This window comes from Salvelinus alpinus, chromosome 14 (assembly GCF_045679555.1).
Source record: "Salvelinus alpinus chromosome 14, SLU_Salpinus.1, whole genome shotgun sequence".
Lineage (NCBI taxonomy): Eukaryota > Metazoa > Chordata > Actinopteri > Salmoniformes > Salmonidae > Salvelinus > Salvelinus alpinus.
Genome location: NC_092099.1, coordinates 47425259 through 47442826, shown reverse-complemented (window position 1 = coordinate 47442826; position 17568 = coordinate 47425259). Strand labels below are relative to the sequence as shown.

Below are 17568 nucleotides of genomic sequence, written 5' to 3'. Positions count from 1 at the left end.
TTTTACCACTTCAATAAATCTTTCCTAAACACTGTTTTCCTGGCCATTCCTTCTCTTCATTTTCAACTCTCCATTTCACAGCTTTTCTCTTATTGAATTAAACTTAAACATTGTCCTAACTTTTTCTGGCCATTCGCAAAAGCATTTGGTGACTGGCGTGGAAGCTATTTTCCGTGCATTGATTAATTGTTCAGCAGTCTTATGGCTTGGGGGTGGAAGCCCTACCTACATGTACAAATTACTTGTAACCCAGCAGACTTACTCGGTACCGGTACCCCCTGTATATAGCCTCGTTATTGTAATTTTATTGTGTTCGTTTTTATTAGTTTTTATTTAGTTTATTTGGTAAATATTTTCTTAACTCTTCTTGAACTGCACTTTTGGTTAAGGGCTTATAAGTAAGCATTTCACAGTAAGGTATACACTTGTTGTATTCGGCGCATGTGACAAATAAAGTTTGATTTAATTTGATTTGAGTATAAAAATAACGGAGAAAAATACTTCAGTGTAGCCTATAGATATAAATTGCACAATAATTACACATTTATGGATTTTTTTACGCATTGTTTTCTATTTATTCAACCCAACCGCTACCCACCCTCCCTTCATCCACACAATATTTCATGACCCTAAACCTGCCCACCTGCGGGTTATGTCAACCCATGCATCACTATCGCACACCCATCCGTTCTCATCTGGAACCATCACACACACCTCTTCAGCAGCTCCTATAGGAGGAGTGGGTTAGCAGACCCATCCTTTCTCATCTTGAACCATGAGTAAAAGGCTGATCTAGGTTTTTGGATTCTTGATGTCAACACTGGGATTACTGGAGGATCCCTCAGATAGTTGGCCAGGGAGGCTCCTGCATTATCAAGGTGGCCTGGCACTTGTCCAACCTGTGGAAGGACTGCTTCACTGACTTGACAGCTTTCAACAACTGCAGATGCTTCCCTGTGCTGTGGTCTGTCAAATGTTAGAACACTGTTCAAACATCTGACTTCAGGGTTTCTTCTATAGATTACAATGTAGGAGTTCTGCATATTGATTCCCATCCTGTTTCATTCTCTCATACTTAAACATCACTTTGAATTATTGTCAATGAAAGCAGTTTCTAGCTTTATTCCAATGAATAAATCTTGAAATGTTACTTTGTATTGATCTATAAAATGTTGACTTCTTCTTCTACTACTTCTTCTAGCTTTGCCATGGCAGTGAGAGGTTTGCTCATGTGTGGGATAACCGTGGGGGTTTACAGTGCAATATTTCGCTTTGTTTGGATGGAATGCACAGATATTCGAAGGAGGGGGAAAAAAATAAAAAATAAGCCGGATAGCTGGATCCTGTTTCACTTTGTCAGTGGTAAGTACTGCCCATGGCATGTTGGGCTCTACAAATGACAGAAATGTTTTCCCATCAACATTTCCTGGTATGATTGAAACCTCTTCTCAGACATGGCTGCATACTGCTTATATATCAACAGAGCGGCCAGGAAAATCTTCACTCACTCTTTAGAGCAGGGTCCCCCAACGGGCTGCCCGCGGGACGAATTAGAGCAGGGTCCTCCAACGGGCTGCCCGCGGGACGAATTAGAGCAGGGTCCCCCAACTGGCTGCCCGCGGGACGAATTAGAGCAGGGTCCCCCAACGGGCTGCCCGCGGGACGAATTAGAGCAGGGTCCTCCAACTGGCTGCCCGCGGGACGAATTAGAGCAGGGTCCTCCAACTGGCTGCCCGCGGGACGAATTAGAGCAGGGTCCCCCAACTGGCTGCCCGCGGGACGAATTAGAGCAGGGTCCTCCAACGGGCTGCCCGCGGGACGAATTAGAGCAGGGTCCCCCAACTGGCTGCCCGCGGGACGAATTAGAGCAGGGTCCTCCAACTGGCTGCCCGCGGGACGAATTAGAGCAGGGTCCTCCAACGGGCTGCCCGCGGGACGAATTAGAGCAGGGTCCTCCAACTGGCTGCCCGCGGGACGAATTAGAGCAGGGTCCCCCAACGGGCTGCCCGCGGGACGAATTAGAGCAGGGTCCCCCAACTGGCTGCCCGCGGGACGAATTAGAGCAGGGTCCTCCAACTGGCTGCCCGCGGGACGAATTAGAGCAGGGTCCTCCAACGGGCTGCCCGCGGGACGAATTAGAGCAGGGTCCTCCAACTGGCTGCCCGCGGGACGAATTAGAGCAGGGTCCCCCAACGGGCTGCCCGCGGGACGAATTAGAGCAGGGTCCTCCAACTGGCTGCCCGCGGGACGAATTAGAGCAGGGTCCTCCAACTGGCTGCCCGCGGGACGAATTAGAGCAGGGTCCCCCAACTGGCTGCCCGCGGGACGAATTAGAGCAGGGTCCCCCAACTGGCTGCCCGCGGGACGAATTAGAGCAGGGTCCCCCAACTGGCTGCCCGCGGGACGAATTAGAGCAGGGTCCTCCAACTGGCTGCCCGCGGGACGAATTAGAGCAGGGTCCTCCAACTGGCTGCCCGCGGGACGAATTAGGCTCACAGGTGGATTTATTTGTCTCCCCAATTAAAAAAAAAAAATAAGATTTTACATTTTCATTGTTGGACATAAAAGGCTGTAAAAACACCAGCTCCAAGTGATTACAATTTTGGGAATCTGTTCCCAAGTATTTTCACGCATAATAGAAAGACACATGATTGTATACTGTACAAATGTAAGCAAGGTTTGAAATGATTATTCTTTGGAAAAATATTATATCTCCTTGGGCTTCTTTCCTGTCCATCTCCTCAAGAAAATCTAGTTGATGATCCCTGCTTTAGAGTCAGGAATCCTACAGTAAGATTAATATTTCAAAGGTCTACATTATGCTGATTGAGATTAAAAGTACAACTTAATTAGGGCTTTGCGTCCCGCTAGCGGTACAACTTCCGGTGAAACTGGAGGGCGCGCAATTCAAGTAAATAATCATAAAAATGATCGCTATTAAACATGTAGGTACATACAAGTGTCTTATATCGGTTGATAGCTTAAATTCTTGTTAATCTAACTGCACTGTCCGATTTACAGTAGCCATTACAGCGAAAGCATGCCATGCAATTGTTTGAGGACGGCGCCCCACATCAAAATATTTTTTACAACGGCACAGGTTTCATAAATTCACAAATAGCGATGAAATATTCACTTACTTTTTGAAAATCTTCCTCTGATTTGTCATCCAAAGGGTCCCAGCTAAAACATGTAGTGTTGTTTTGTTAGATAAAATCCTTCTTTATATTCTCTATATCATCTTGTCTTCATCACGCGCCCAAACACGAATTTCCAAGAGTGTGTCCTACTAAACTCATATTTCTTACTCGTTTTGGAAGTTACAAGCCTTAAACCTTGAACATAGATTGCGGACACTTAGTGGAAGCCATATGAATTGGGTCCTGGGAGCTAGAATTATATATGCCCCTATACTTTCCATTGTAAGAGCATGGGCTCTCAAAAGAAATCTGGTTGGTTTTTCTTTGGATTTTCTCCTACCATATCTATTGGGTTATAGTCTCATACATTATTTTAACATTTCTACAAACTTCAAAGTGTTTTCTTTCCAATGGTACCAATTATATGCATATCCTGGTTTCAGGGCCTGAGCAACAGGCAGTTTACTTTGGGCATGTCAGTCAGGTGGAAATTGAGAAAAAAAGATCCTAGCCCTAACAAGGTTTACAGCTGCAAATGTTACAGTATGTTACTGATTTATGCTTTCTACTCTATACTAAGGTATGATTTGGGAACTCCCATTTTTCTTGGATTATTGGGAGGGTTTTGAATAGTTTAAGAACCGTTTTTGGTTTCAGGTAAAACCCTTTTGGGTTCCATGTAGAACCCTCTGTGGAAAATGGTTTTACCTGCAACCAAAAAGGGTTCTTCAATGGTTCTCCTATGGGGACAGCTGAAAAACCATTTTAGGTTCTAGATACACTTAGAAAAAAAGGTGCTATCAGAATGACAACCATTCATTATATCTCTGAACAGTAAGATCACATTGTTCCTGCATGCCATCATTATGTTGACTTCATCCAATAATGGCAATGACAACGATGTGGAGAAAAGGAAAAATTATGACCACAAACAAGTGCTAAGTGGCCTAAAAAAATGTAAGTCCAGGCACTCCTGTGGGTTTGCAAGTTAAAAGGCTTTATTAATGTGTGGGCTAGGTCATTATTAAAATACACTAACATGTTAGAAACTATGTTGTATTGTATGTTAATTATTTCAGAGTGGTGTATGCCTATGGTGATCCTGAAACGCAAACATACATAGCCTCTCGGTCCGGAGGCAGAACCGTTTAAACTGGAAACTACAGGCCACCCAGACAGTACAACTCCTGTGGCTCAGCAAGAGCCAGCAGCTCCAAACTCTCCAGTATCTCCCAGATAACTCCTGAGAAACTGTCAGACAGCGATGGCTTTGTGTAGTGACACTGACTACTAGTTTCAGACAATTCATGTATATATGTGACTCATTTCAGGAAACTAAGCGTATGTAGCGGGTCACTACTTCACAGGAGAGCCATTTGAAAATACATAATTTTTTATCAAAATGCGTTTTTTATCAGAAATGCCTTCTGGAACATGTGAACTTAATAAAGAACTTGTATGCCATCAGTAAATACGAATACAATTGTTAAATTACAACCCTAGTTAGTTTAGCCACAGAAAAAGGGAGCAACCTTCCCGCTAGTCCATCCCACTCATTGGCTGAGACAATGAGTGGGATGGACATGCCGAGAGATGAGTTTGGATTGGTCTGCCATATAGCTCGCTTCTGTCTATTTGAGCTGGTCAGTATGTGTAGGTAAACCCTGCATTTTTTTTATTAGATATATCGCTTAGTAGAACTGCATAAGTGTTGCTCTCCACTTTCTGGAGGACCAAGTTTTGAAATCAGAAGAATTAGAGTATGATAGCTAAGGAGATGGCGAAAACAGCTGTCTCAAACTAAGGGCAATAATGGCATCGGTGACAGGGAGAAGCTTCGATCCATGATGTATACAGGTAAGATAGTCTAGTTAGCTAGCTAACGTTAGCTGGCTGGCTCGCTAGATAACAGTATGTGTATGATCTTATTATTCATATCTCAGAGCCATTTGCTTTCCTAGTTATAGCCTAATGTTAGTTAGTTAACATTGAACCTGGTTGGTTAGCTACCTGCAGATTCATGCAGGTTAGTAACATCATGAGTTGGGATTATGGTTCATTAATTACAGAGCTAGCTACATGTCTTAACAAGTGCAACGCAAGTAACCATTTTAGTAGAATGTGAATAAAAACCGTTGATAGACGTAGCTGGTAAATTTTCTCTGGCTATCTACTCCGATTTCAGAGCACTATCGTCTGAGTGTGCCAGAGTGCAGAATAACTGACAAATTTACGAACGCTCAACACCCATTGAATATGGCTGGTGTCAGTAAACGTTGACAAAAAACATAGATTGTTGCTAGCAGCACAGTTGCAGTCACCAACGCTCTGGCTAACAGCCTAACGAGCCCCGCTAGGGTGAGTAAAATGGTCAGTGAGCTGTTCTCTCATTTGTGTCTGAAAATAGCTAGCAAGCCAGCCAACGTTAGCCAGTTAGCTTGGGTGCTTGACTGCTGTTGTTAGTACAGAACACTCGGATCAACCCTTAAAGAGATGGGTGGGGCTAAAGCTTAACTTCTTTGGGGTAGGGGGCAGTATTTTCACGTCCGGATGAAAAGCGTGCCCAAAGTAAACTGCCTGCTAGTCAGGCCCAGATCCTAGGATATGCATATTATTAGTAGATTTGAATAGACAACACTCTGAAGTTTCTAAAACTGTTTGAATGATGTCTGTGAGTATAACAGAACATATGGCAGGCAAAAACCTGAGAAAAATTCAACCAGGAAGTGGGAAATCTGAGGTTTGTAGGTTTTCAACTCTTTGCTTATCCAAGATACAGTGGAAATGGGGTCATGTTGCACTTCCTATTGCTTCCACTAGATGTCAACAGTCTTTAGAACCTTGTTTGATGCTTCTACTGTGAGGTGGGGGGCGAATGAGAGGAGATTGAGTAAGGTCTCTCCCAGAGTGCCACGAGCTGACCATGCGCTGACCATGCGTGTTCATGTGAGAGTTAGCTGCGTTCCATCGCATTTCTGAAGACAAAGGAATTCTCCGGTTGGAACATTATTGAAGATTTATGTTAAAAACATCCTAAAGATTGATTCTATACCTCGTTTGACATGTTTCTACGGACTGTAACGGAACTTTTTGGACTTTTCGTCCGTACTTTCCGCTGGACTTGCACGCACGTCGTGAGTTTAGATTGTGTACTGAACATGCGAACAACAAGGAGGAATTCGGACATAAATGATGGACATTATCGAACAAAACAAACATTTATTGTGGAACTGGGATTCCTTGGAATGCATTCTGATGAAGATCATCTAAGGTAAGTGAATGTTTATAATGTTACTTCTGACTTCTGTTGACTCCAACATGGCGGATATCTCTTTGGGTTGATTTGTCGTCTGAGCGCCGTACTCAGATTATTGCATGGTTCGCTTTTTCCGTAATAAAAAAAAAAAATCTGACACAGCGGTTGCATTAAGGAGAAGTGGATCTAAAATTCCATGCATAACAGTTGTATCTTTTAGCAATGTTTATTTTGAGTATTTCTGTAAATTGATGTGGGTCTCTGCAAAATCACTGGATGTTTTGGAACTACTGAACATAACGCGCCAATGTAAACTCAGATTTTTGGATATAAATATGAACTTTACCGAACAAAACATACATGTATTGTGTAACATGACGTTCTATGAGTGTCATCTGATGAAGATCATCAAAGGTTAGTGCTTTTTGTGACTCCTCTCTTTGGCTGGAAAAATGGCTGTGTTTTTCTGTGACTTGGCTCTGACCTAACATAATCGTTTGGTTTGCTTTCGTCATAAAGCCTTTTTGAAATCGGACACTGTGGCTGGATTTACAACAAGTGTATCTTTAAAATGGTGTAAAATACATGTATGTTTGAGGAATTTTTATTATGGGATTTCTGTTGTTTTGAATTTGGCACCCTGCAGTTTCACTGGCTGTTGACGAGGTGAGACGCTACCGTCCCACATACCCTAGAGAGGTTTTAAGAAGGTGTGAACGATGCTGAATGGGTGAAGACAAAGAAGGGCTCTCCAGTAGGTAGCACAATATTCAAAGGCCATTTTGTCAAAGGTGAGTTTACAAGTTTATCAACTTTCAAAGCAGAATTAGTTTCTCATTGTTCCTCAAATGCAGTACATGATATACCATTGCATAGCTCTGTGTCTCTGCTTTTATCCAATGTAAAAAACATAATTTCAAATTTTGCTAATAAGACCAAATCAAGGCAGTCGGTCACATATACCATTGGGGTGAAGTCCATTATGGAAAATTATGAACATAGTTTTTTTCCCAGCTTCATACTTTGATATTGTCCTTTCAGTTCAATGTATATTGCTTTGACGTCTGAGTTTTCATTTACAAACTTCCCACATACTGTTTTCTGTCTGTATGGTTGATGCACCCAGAAAATAATGAGTTTCTATGCTAGTATGACTTTAGATGGGGCTCCCGAGTGATGCACCTGTGAATGGGAGTCCCATAGGGCGGAATTGTAAATAAGAATTTGTTCTTAACTGTTTTAGATAAAGTTGAAAAAAGGTGATCTTTGTAAGTAGTGTTTGAATTTGTATATCATTCTGATTGTTATACATTCATGTAAATAAAACTTTCGATATGCAATAGCAAGAATGAAGTCATTATTGCAGAGTTTGTGGTCAACTTACTATTTTGTAAAACCTACAGTACAGGCTCTTGAAACCTCTATGGAAAATCATGACGATGACATAACATGAACACACCTGTGTTTTTAGGCATAAACGAAACTAACTTTATGGTGGTAGGATCCTGGATATCATACCAATAACAAACATGGCATGGGTCAGCAAACACCTTGCATCTTCTTCCATCAGTGTGGAGCAAGTAGGTGTGATGATATACACAAAGACAGACGGTGGCGAAGGGGCGGGGGTTGGTGGAGGTAGAATGTGAGCCGTCTTTCTCCACACTAGCTCACATTTCTCTTCCATTTGGGTTCTGACAGGAGCAGGCAAGAGCTCTACTGCCATCTGTCCTCCCTCCTGTCTGGTGTCTTTGCACACAGAGAGGCAGCCATGAATTACAGGACAGTAGTAATGTACATGGAGATTGGCTGCTTTGTGGTCTGTGTGAGTGGATGGATCCTGGTCTGCTCTACAATGCCCACTGAGATATGGACCTGGTCTGAGGTAGAAAGCATCGTTCTGACTAGTTCAAACTACTTCTCCAATCTCTGGAAGGATTGCGTTTCTGATTCAACTGGAGTATCCGATTGCAAGGGTATCCCATCGATGTTCGGACTCAACTGTAAGTGAAGAATTCAAGTGGGTGAAGGAGTCATTTTTTAAATTATAACAGCATGTCAAAATAATAAAACACCTGCAGTAGGTTCTTCGAGAGACAAGAGGAAACTGTACCCAGGTACCATGAGGTTGTGGAACAATGGATGAGGTATTGTGCAGAAGTGAATTTAAACTTTCATGACCAAACCATGACCTCCTTCCTCCTCCTCCTGGACAGGGGACATCCATATGTGCCGGGCTCTGATCATCATCTCTATTATTTTGGGATTCTTCGGGGCCATTCTGGTCCTAGTCGGAATGAAGTGCACTAAGATAGGAGGATCTGAGGTTGCAAACGCAAGAGTGACTTTTGCTGGAGGGATGAACTATCTTGTGTCTGGTAAACATTTTTATTTTTCTTGATGTTCATGTGGCTTTTCTGATTTTTGGATTCCTGGGTGAACTCTAACAGTCGATTTGTCTTGTTTAGGGTTGTGTTCCATGATTGCATTCTCTTATTATGGAAACAAAATAAGAGCGGAATTTCAGGATCCCAATTTCAGGGCACAAAAGTGAGTAACATTTATCAATTCTATGTAGATAAAATGCTTATAAAGGGGTATAGATTTTGTATTCAGTAACATATGAAAACATTTCACAATTATTATGGTATAAGGGACGGTAAGGTGTTTACAGTGAAAATGCATGGGACAACTTTTTTGACAGGTTTGAAATCGGAGTAGCTGTGTACATTGGCTGGGGAGGCTCCACCCTACTGGTCATTGGAGGCCTCATTTGCAGTGTCTTTGCTGGGAAGGAAGCATGTCAATCAAGGTGTGTTTTTTCTATTCATTTCATATAATAAATCACATGCTCTAGATTTCAATGAATGTGCAAAATAAAGGGGATCTAATGATGGTTCCATTTCCAATCCAACCTTCACAGCGCAAAGAATAAACACGTGCCTGTCTACAAGCTCCCTGACGCTGGCGTGGCACCTCCAGCTGAACAGACGTACAGACCGGTGTCAACAGCACTCACAGAGGGTGGAGAGAGCAGGGAGTCCAAGACCAGCAGAGTCAGCAGTGAGACTAGGAGAAGTGGGAGCAGTAGCAAGACACTCTCCAGTTTGAACGCGTATGTGTGACCTGCTCTAGTAGCCTACAGTTTGACATAATAAGCTATTCTGTATTCTCTCCATATTGCTGTGTAAAGCCTTAAACTGTAGGAGACTGTGAATGAATGGTTAGTGAAGTTGCAATTTAATAATAGCTCCGTAGCTTATAAGTTTGACAATTGTGTACTTACATTTTTTTTATCCATTGTTTGCTTTGTATTGTCCTGCATTTTATTTGTGAATAAAAGATCACAAACAAATGATCATGTTTTTAGTCATGAAACCCTACCTAACCTAAATCATACTTGATTTCCATTGCACCCCCATATCAATCGAGTAATCAATCATCATCAGTTTAGGGTACAGCAGAGGCAAATATTGAATTTGTGATAAAGACTTTAATTCACAATGAAATAGAACTGTGACTGAGCTACAGTTGTGCACTTTACACAGCCTCTGGCCCTCATTGTCACAACTCCCACCGAAGGTGGCTCCCCTGCCTTGTCCGGGCGGTGCTCGGCGGTCGTCGTCGCCGGTCTACTAACCACCACCGATCCCGTTTTCCTTTTCTGTTCGTTTGGTCTTATTAGTTGCACCTGTTCCTTATTGTGTTTCTTGATTTTTGTCTATTTAAGCCTGTTAGGCCCGAGCCATTAGGCCCGCCTAGGTTTGTGCGCACAAATCCAACAAATTCAACAAATGGTCCAATCAGAGTGACCCACGACTGGTATGCCAAATATATATATTTTTTTTACTCTTTGTGGATTTGTCTATGGTCAATGACGTGAATGGGCAAAAGCGGTGAAGGAGGATCGTCCTTCTCAAATTGAACAGTAATCTGTGCCGCTCGGTCATGTTGTCAATATGGAAGCATGGTGCATCGTCCATAAAATATACCAGTCAAAAGTTGGGCCACACCTACTTATTCAAGGGCTTTTTCATTATTTTATTATTTTATACATTGTAGAATAATAGTGAAGACATCAAAACTATGAAATAGCACATATGGAATCATGTAGTAACCAAAAATGTGTGAAACAAATCAGAATATATCTTACATTTGAAATTCTTCAAAGTAGCCACCCTTTGCCTTGATGACAGCTTTGCACACTCTTGGCATTCTCTCAACCAGCTTAATGAGGTAGTCACCTAGAATGCTTTTCCAACAGTCTTGAAGGATTTCCCACATATGCTGAGCACATGTTGGCTGCTTTTCCTTCACTCTGTGGTCCAACTTATCCCAAACCATCTCAATTGGGTTGAGGTCAGGTGATTGTGGAGGCCAGGTAATCTGATGCAACACTCAATCACTCTCCTTCTTGGTCAAATAGCCCTTACACAACCTGGAGGTGTGTTTTGGGTCATTGTCCTGTTGAAAAATAAATTATAGTCCCACTAAGCGCAAACCAGATGGGATGGCGTATCGCTGCAGAATGCTGTGGTAGCCATGCTGGTTAAGTGTGCCTAGAATTTTAAATACATTACAGACAGTGTCACCAGCAACGCACCGCCACACCATCACACCTCCTCCTCCATGCTTCATGGTGGGAACCACACATGCGGAGATCCATTCACCTACTCTGCATCTCACAAAGACACAGCGGTGGGAACCAAAAATCTAAACTAATCAGACCAAAGGCCAGATTTCCACCGGTCTAATGTCCATTGCTTGTGTTTCTTGGCCCAAGCAAGTATCTTCTTCTTATTGGTGTCCTTTAGTAGTGGTTTCTTTGCAGCAATTCGACCATGAATGCCTGATTCACGGAGTTTCCTCTGAACAGGAAGTACCCCAGGAATTACTCGTGCTAAGGTCTATTCAACGACCAATTGGAATCCGTGCTTCAAGATTGTTTTGATCACTCACTGTTTGATTGCCTCAGTAAGGCAATCAAACAGGCAAAACGTCAGTACAGAGATGAAGAGGAGTCGCAATTCAATGGCTCAGACACGAGATGTATGTGGCAGGGTATACAGATAATCACGGATTACAAAGGGAAAACCAGTCACGTTGCGGACACCGACGTCTTGCTCCCGGACAAGCTAAACAACTTTTTTGCCCGCTATGAGGATAACACAGTGCCATCGATGCAGCCCACTACCAAGGAATGTGGGCTCTCGTTCTCCGTGGCCGAAGTAATTAATACAAGGCTTCGGGCCCAGAGGAGCGTCCTCAGAGCATGCGCAGACCAGCTGGCTGGAACGTTTACAGACAAATTAAATCTCTCCCTATCCCAGTCTGCTATCCCCACTTGCTTCAAAATGTCCAAAATGTCCATTGTTCCTGTACCCAGTATCCTGTATCCTGTACCCAAGAAAGCAAAGGTAAGTGCGTACAGCCCAGTGCATCACTGGGGCCAAGCTTCCTGCCATCCAGGGCCTATATAATAGGCGGTGTCAGAGGAAAGCCCAAGAAATTGTCAGTCACCCAAGTCATAGACTGTTTTCTCTGCTACCGTATGGCAAGCGCCAAGTCTAGGACCAAAAGGCTCCTTAACAGCTTCTACCCCCAAGCCATAAGACTGCTGAACAATTAATCAAATGGCCACCGGACTATTTACATTGACCCCCCCCCGCCCCCCCCGCACCATTTGTTTTCTACACTGCTGTTACTTGCTATTTATTGTCTATGCATAGTCACTTCACCCCTACCGCACATTGACTCAGTACCGGTACACCCTGTATATAGCCTCGTTATTTTTACTTATTGTGTTACTTTTTATTATTTTTCACTTGAGTTTATTTGGTAAATAGTTTCTTAACTCTTTTTGAACTGCACTGTTGGTTAAGGGCTTGTAAAGAAGCATTTCACAGTAAGGTCTACACTTGTTGTATTCGGCGCATGTGACAAATAAAGTTTGATTTGAGTGTGCAAAGCTGTCCTCAAGGCAAAGAGTGGCTACTTTGAAGAATCACTTCATTTCTCAGAACAAGAATAGACTAATGAGTTTCAGAAGGAAGTCCTTTGTTTCTGGCCATTTTGAGCCTGTAATCGAACCCACAAATGCTGATGCACCAGATACTCAACTAGTCTAAAGAAGGACAGTTTTATTGCTTCTTAAATCAGGACAACAGTTTTAAGCTGTGCTAACATAATTGCAAAGGGTTTTCTAATGGTCAGAAAGCCTTTTAAATGATAAACTTGGATTAGCTAACTTGCCATTGGAACACAAGAGTGATGGTTGCTGTACCTGTACCTACACACTGTAGATATTCCATAAAAAATCAGCAGTTTCCAGCTACAATAGTCATTTACAACTTTAACAATGTCTACACTGTATTTCTGATCAATATGATGGTATTTTACAGGACAAAAAATTTGCTTTTCTTTCAAAAACAAGGACATTTCTAAGTGACCCCAAACGTTTAAACGGTAGTGTACATCTAGCTGGTTTTTCTATGCATCGGCAAGACAGAACCGCAGCGTCGGGTAGCTCAAGGGGGGGAGGGTTGTGTCTCTTTGTTAACAACAGCTGGTGCACAATATCAATAAAGTAACTCCCTCAAAACTTGAGACATCTGTGGCATTGTGTTGTGTGACAAAACTGCACATTTTAGAGTGGCCTTTTATTGTCCCCAATACAAGGTGCACCTGTGTAATGATGTTTAATCAGCTTCTTGATATACCACACCTGTTAGCTGGATGGATTATCTTGGCAAAGGAGAAATGCTCACTAACAGGGATGTAAACACATTTGTGCACCATATTTGAGAGAAATACGCTTTTTGTGCGTGTGGAACATTTCTGGGATCTTTTATTTCAGCTCATGAAACATGGAACCAACACTATACATGTTGCATTTATATTTTTGTTCAGCATATTTCTTGTTTTGTTTTGCCATTGCTTGTGTTTGATCATCCTCAGATGGGGACCCAAAGAACGACATGGCCTGAGCAAAGTCATTGAACTCAAACTACACCTCATATCGGTGAGTCCACCGCAAAGTAATTTAACTCAAACTACACCTCATATCGGTGAGTCCACCGCAAAGTAATTCAACTCAAACCAGACTTCGGTGAGTGCACCATATACTTATAGGAACAACAAACTACTGTTAAAAAATGACTGTTAATAATTAAAAATGTTATTTATTTAACCTTTATTTAACTAGGCAAGTCAGTTAAGAACAAATTATTATTTACAATGACCGCATACCCTGGCCAAAACCTAACCTGGACGATGCTGGGCAATTGTGTGCTGCCCTAAACTACTGTTAATAAACAACTGTTAATGAAATACTGTTAATAACTGAATGTCTGTGTAGACTAGAAAAAAACACACTTATCTCATCTCTCTGTCATGTCACTCTTCCAACAAGTCAGACTTCAGAAAGGGAATCTACTCCTGAAGCAGGGGAGAATAGATGAAGCAGAGAGCGGTTTTAAGAAAGTGGTCAGTAATTTCAACATAAATTAACACTCTCTGGAAGTGACTTGTTCAATGGAAAAATGAAGGAGTAGCAGCAGCCAGGAGATGTCAGTATTGTCCGGTGGAAATGGCTCAGTCTATAGCACAGTACATCCCATGGGAAATTATTTTAACAGATGGACCTAATCCATTTGCACTACCATGGCTACAGTAGAAGCAGAGATCTCAGTGACAAAAGAGCAAAGGGGGTTTAAAGGGTGTGTGTGTGTGTGTGTGTGTGTGTGTGTGTGTGTGTGTGTGTGTGTGTGTGTGTGTGTGTGTGTGTGTGTGTGTGTGTGTGTGTGTGTGTGTGTGTGTGTGTGTGTGTGTGTGTGTGTGTGTGTGTGTGTGTGTGTCAGTCACCAGATCTCAACACAATTGAACACTTATAGGAGATTCTGGAGCTGCGGCTTAGACAGTGTTTTCCACCACCATCAACAAAACACCAAATTATTGGAATTCCTTGTGGAAGAATGGTGTCGCATCCCCCAATAGAGTTCCAGACACTTGTAGAATCTATGCTAAGGCACATTAAAGCTGATCTGGCGGCTCCTTTTGGCCCAACCCCCTATTAAGACACGTATCTACAGTGCCTTGCAAAAGTATTCATCCCCCTTGGCGTTTTTCCTATTTTGTTGCATTACAACCTGTCATTTAAATATATTCTTATTTGGATTTCATGTAATGGACATACACAAAATAGTCTAAATTGGTGAGGTGAAATTTTACAAATAAATACAAATGAAATTTTACATTTTTTTATTTTTATAAATACAATACGGAAAAGTGGTGCGTGCATATCTATTCACCCCCTATGCGATGAAGCCCCTAAATAAGATATGGTGCAAACAATTACCTTCAGAAGTCACATAATTAGTTAAATAAAGTCCACCTGTGTGCAATCTAAGTGTCACATGATATGTCACATGATCTCAGTATATATACACCTGTTCTGAAAGGCCCCAGAGTCTGCAACACCACTAAGCAAGGGGCACCACCAAGCAAGCGGCACCATGAAGACCAAGGAGCTCTCAAAACAGGTCAGGGACAAAGTGGTGGTCATGTTGTGTAAATCAAATGATACAAACCCCCATAAAATCTATTTAAATTCCAGGTTGTAAGGCAACAAAATAGGAAAAATGCCAATTGGGGTGAATACTTTCGCAAGCCACTGTAGATGTTTCCTTTATTTTGGCAGTTACATGTACAACCCAAGCTTAATTAGATGGCTAGTTAGCTCACCTTCTGCCCAGCAGGGACAGTTTTCAGGTGCCCATTAAGGATAAGGAGTGAAAATCACTGAAAGATTTTCCATTAGTATTACCATTCTGCCCGAAGCCTCATAACATTGCCAGAAGAGATAAATGCACTTGCAGTTCTACATTTATTTATTTGAATCCAGGCTGAGTATTCTCAGGTGGGTGTACGGTAGGTCTGCATTGATGGCTTGTAGGCTATGTGTAGAAGCCAGGAAATGCTAAACATGTTTATGTTAATTAATGGTCAATTACAGTGACACCAGCAGTTATTTGCTTGCCAATCAACGGCTAACAAAATGTCATGACCGCCACAGCCCTAGCTACATTATTTATATTACATGCACTACTCTGAGTATACGCTATACCCAGAGTAGAAATAATGTATATAGTAATTCCTCTAACAGTAAAGTTTGACTGTCAGTCAGTTGTGTCAGCTCAGGTACTGCAGCCCCTTGGTCATGTTTAGCAGGGTTTCTCATGGGCCCTGTTGATCAGGTTCAGTCCTGGGCCTTGTTTAACAGGGTCTCTCTTGGCCTGTGCCATGTCTAGCAGGGTCTCTCCTGGCCATGTTTAACAGGGTCTCTCTTGGCCTGTGGCATGTCTAGCAGGGTCTCTCCTGGCCATGTCTAGCAGGGTCTCTCCTGGCCATGTCTAGCAGGGTCTCTCCTGGCCATGTCTAGCAGGGTCTCTCCTGGCCATGTTTAACAGGGTCTCTCTTGGCCTGTGCCATGTCTAGCAGGGTCTCTCCTGGCCATGTCTAGCAGGGTCTCTCCTGGCCATGTCTAGCAGGGTCTCTCCTGGTCCTGTCTAGCATGTCTAGCAGGGTCTCTCCTGGCCATGTTTATCAGGGTCTCTCCTGGCCATGTCTAGCAGGGTCTCTCCTGGCCATGTCTAGCAGGGTCTCTCCTGGCCATGTTTATCAGGGTCTCTCCTGGCCATGTTTAGCAGGGTCCCTCCTGGACAGGGTCTCTCCATTTACACATCCCTCTTCAGATACATCCAGGGGAAGCAATAAGTAACACTAGGCAAAATCATGTCCTTTATTAGAATAGAAATGATGGATAGTCAGTGTTTTTTATGTCTGGCTTTAAATAGAATATCCAGAGAGACTTTCCAGGTGACTAAGCAGGTAAAATGAGGGACCACTGTAATGCTGCTGTAAGGCTGCGGTACTACTGCTGTAATGCTGTTTTTTTAAATACTAGTAAAAAGTAGATTTAAGAGACTGTTTAAGATGTTGAAAGTTTCATAATTGAAGTCAATGGTCATGCTTCAACTGTTGGGGGGCACTGGGCCATAGTCACAGTTAGAGCTGGGCCATAGTCACAGTTAGAGCTGGGCCCTGGTCACAGTTAGAGCTGGGCCCTGGTCACAGTTAGAGCTGGGCCCTGGTCACAGTTAGAGCTGGGCCATGGTCACAGTTAGAGCTGGGCCATGGTCACAGTTAGAGCTGGGCCATGGTCACAGTTAGAGCTGGGCCATGGTCACAGTTAGAGCTGGGCCATGGTCACAGTTAGAGCTGGGCCCTGGTCACAGTTAGAGCTGGGCCATGGTCACAGTTAGAGCTGGGCCATGGTCACAGTTAGAGCTGGGCCATGGTCACAGTTAGAGCTGGGCCATGGTCACAGTTAGAGCTGGGCCATGGTCACAGTTAGAGCTGGGCCATGGTCACAGTTAGAGCTGGGCCATGGTCACAGTTAGAGCTGGGCCATGGTCACAGTTAGAGCTGGGCCATGGTCACAGTTAGAGCTGGGCCATGGTCACAGTTAGAGCTGGGCCATGGTCACAGTTAGAGCTGGGCCATGGTCACAGTTAGAGCTGGGCCATGGTCACAGTTAGAGCTGGGCCATGGTCACAGTTAGAGCTGGGCCATGGTCACAGTTAGAGCTGGGCCATGGTCACAGTTAGAGCTGGGCCATGGTCACAGTTAGAGCTGGGCCATGGTCACAGTTAGAGTTGGGCCATGGTCACAGTTAGAGCTGGGCCATGGTCACAGTTAGAGCTGGGCCATGGTCACAGTTAGAGCCAGGAAATATGCATTTGGACCGGTACAGTTTTATTTGTACCATATTTTGCCAGTATGATGTCGACGGCTCTGGCTAGAGGTGCATGCTGTCCTGCAGCCTCAGCAGTCTATTACACAGGCATGGTTTATTACATCACTGTGATTAATCACTCACCTCCCAGGGCGGAGCTAGCAGGAAATCCTAATAGGATAGCCAACCCTATTTGTAAAGTATGTCACATGAACTAAGATTGCTATCATGGAGATGTTGACCATTAGGATGGAGATAATCATTGGGAAAGGGTTCAGGGATCAGCACTGCGTAAGGAGAGGAGTCATAAGTAAAGCTTTTAAGAGTTAAAGTTATTGGAAGTTTATTTGCAATAGAGCGTTCATCCTTTGAAGGAA

At 43.1% G+C, this 17568-nt stretch overlaps 1 protein-coding gene across 1 annotated transcript; it reads left to right on the top strand.

Moving 5' to 3' along the window:
• Window positions 1-8068: 8068 nt before the first annotated feature.
• On the top strand, window positions 8069-9751 carry LOC139538990 (claudin-10-like). The gene is made up of 5 exons (XM_071341621.1): window positions 8069-8399; window positions 8613-8774; window positions 8865-8946; window positions 9101-9208; window positions 9320-9751. Exons 1-5 carry the CDS (start codon window positions 8168-8170, stop codon window positions 9519-9521), a joined length of 786 nt encoding a protein of 261 aa, XP_071197722.1. The 5' UTR covers window positions 8069-8167; the 3' UTR covers window positions 9522-9751.
• The last annotated feature ends 7817 nt before the right edge of the window (window positions 9752-17568 follow it).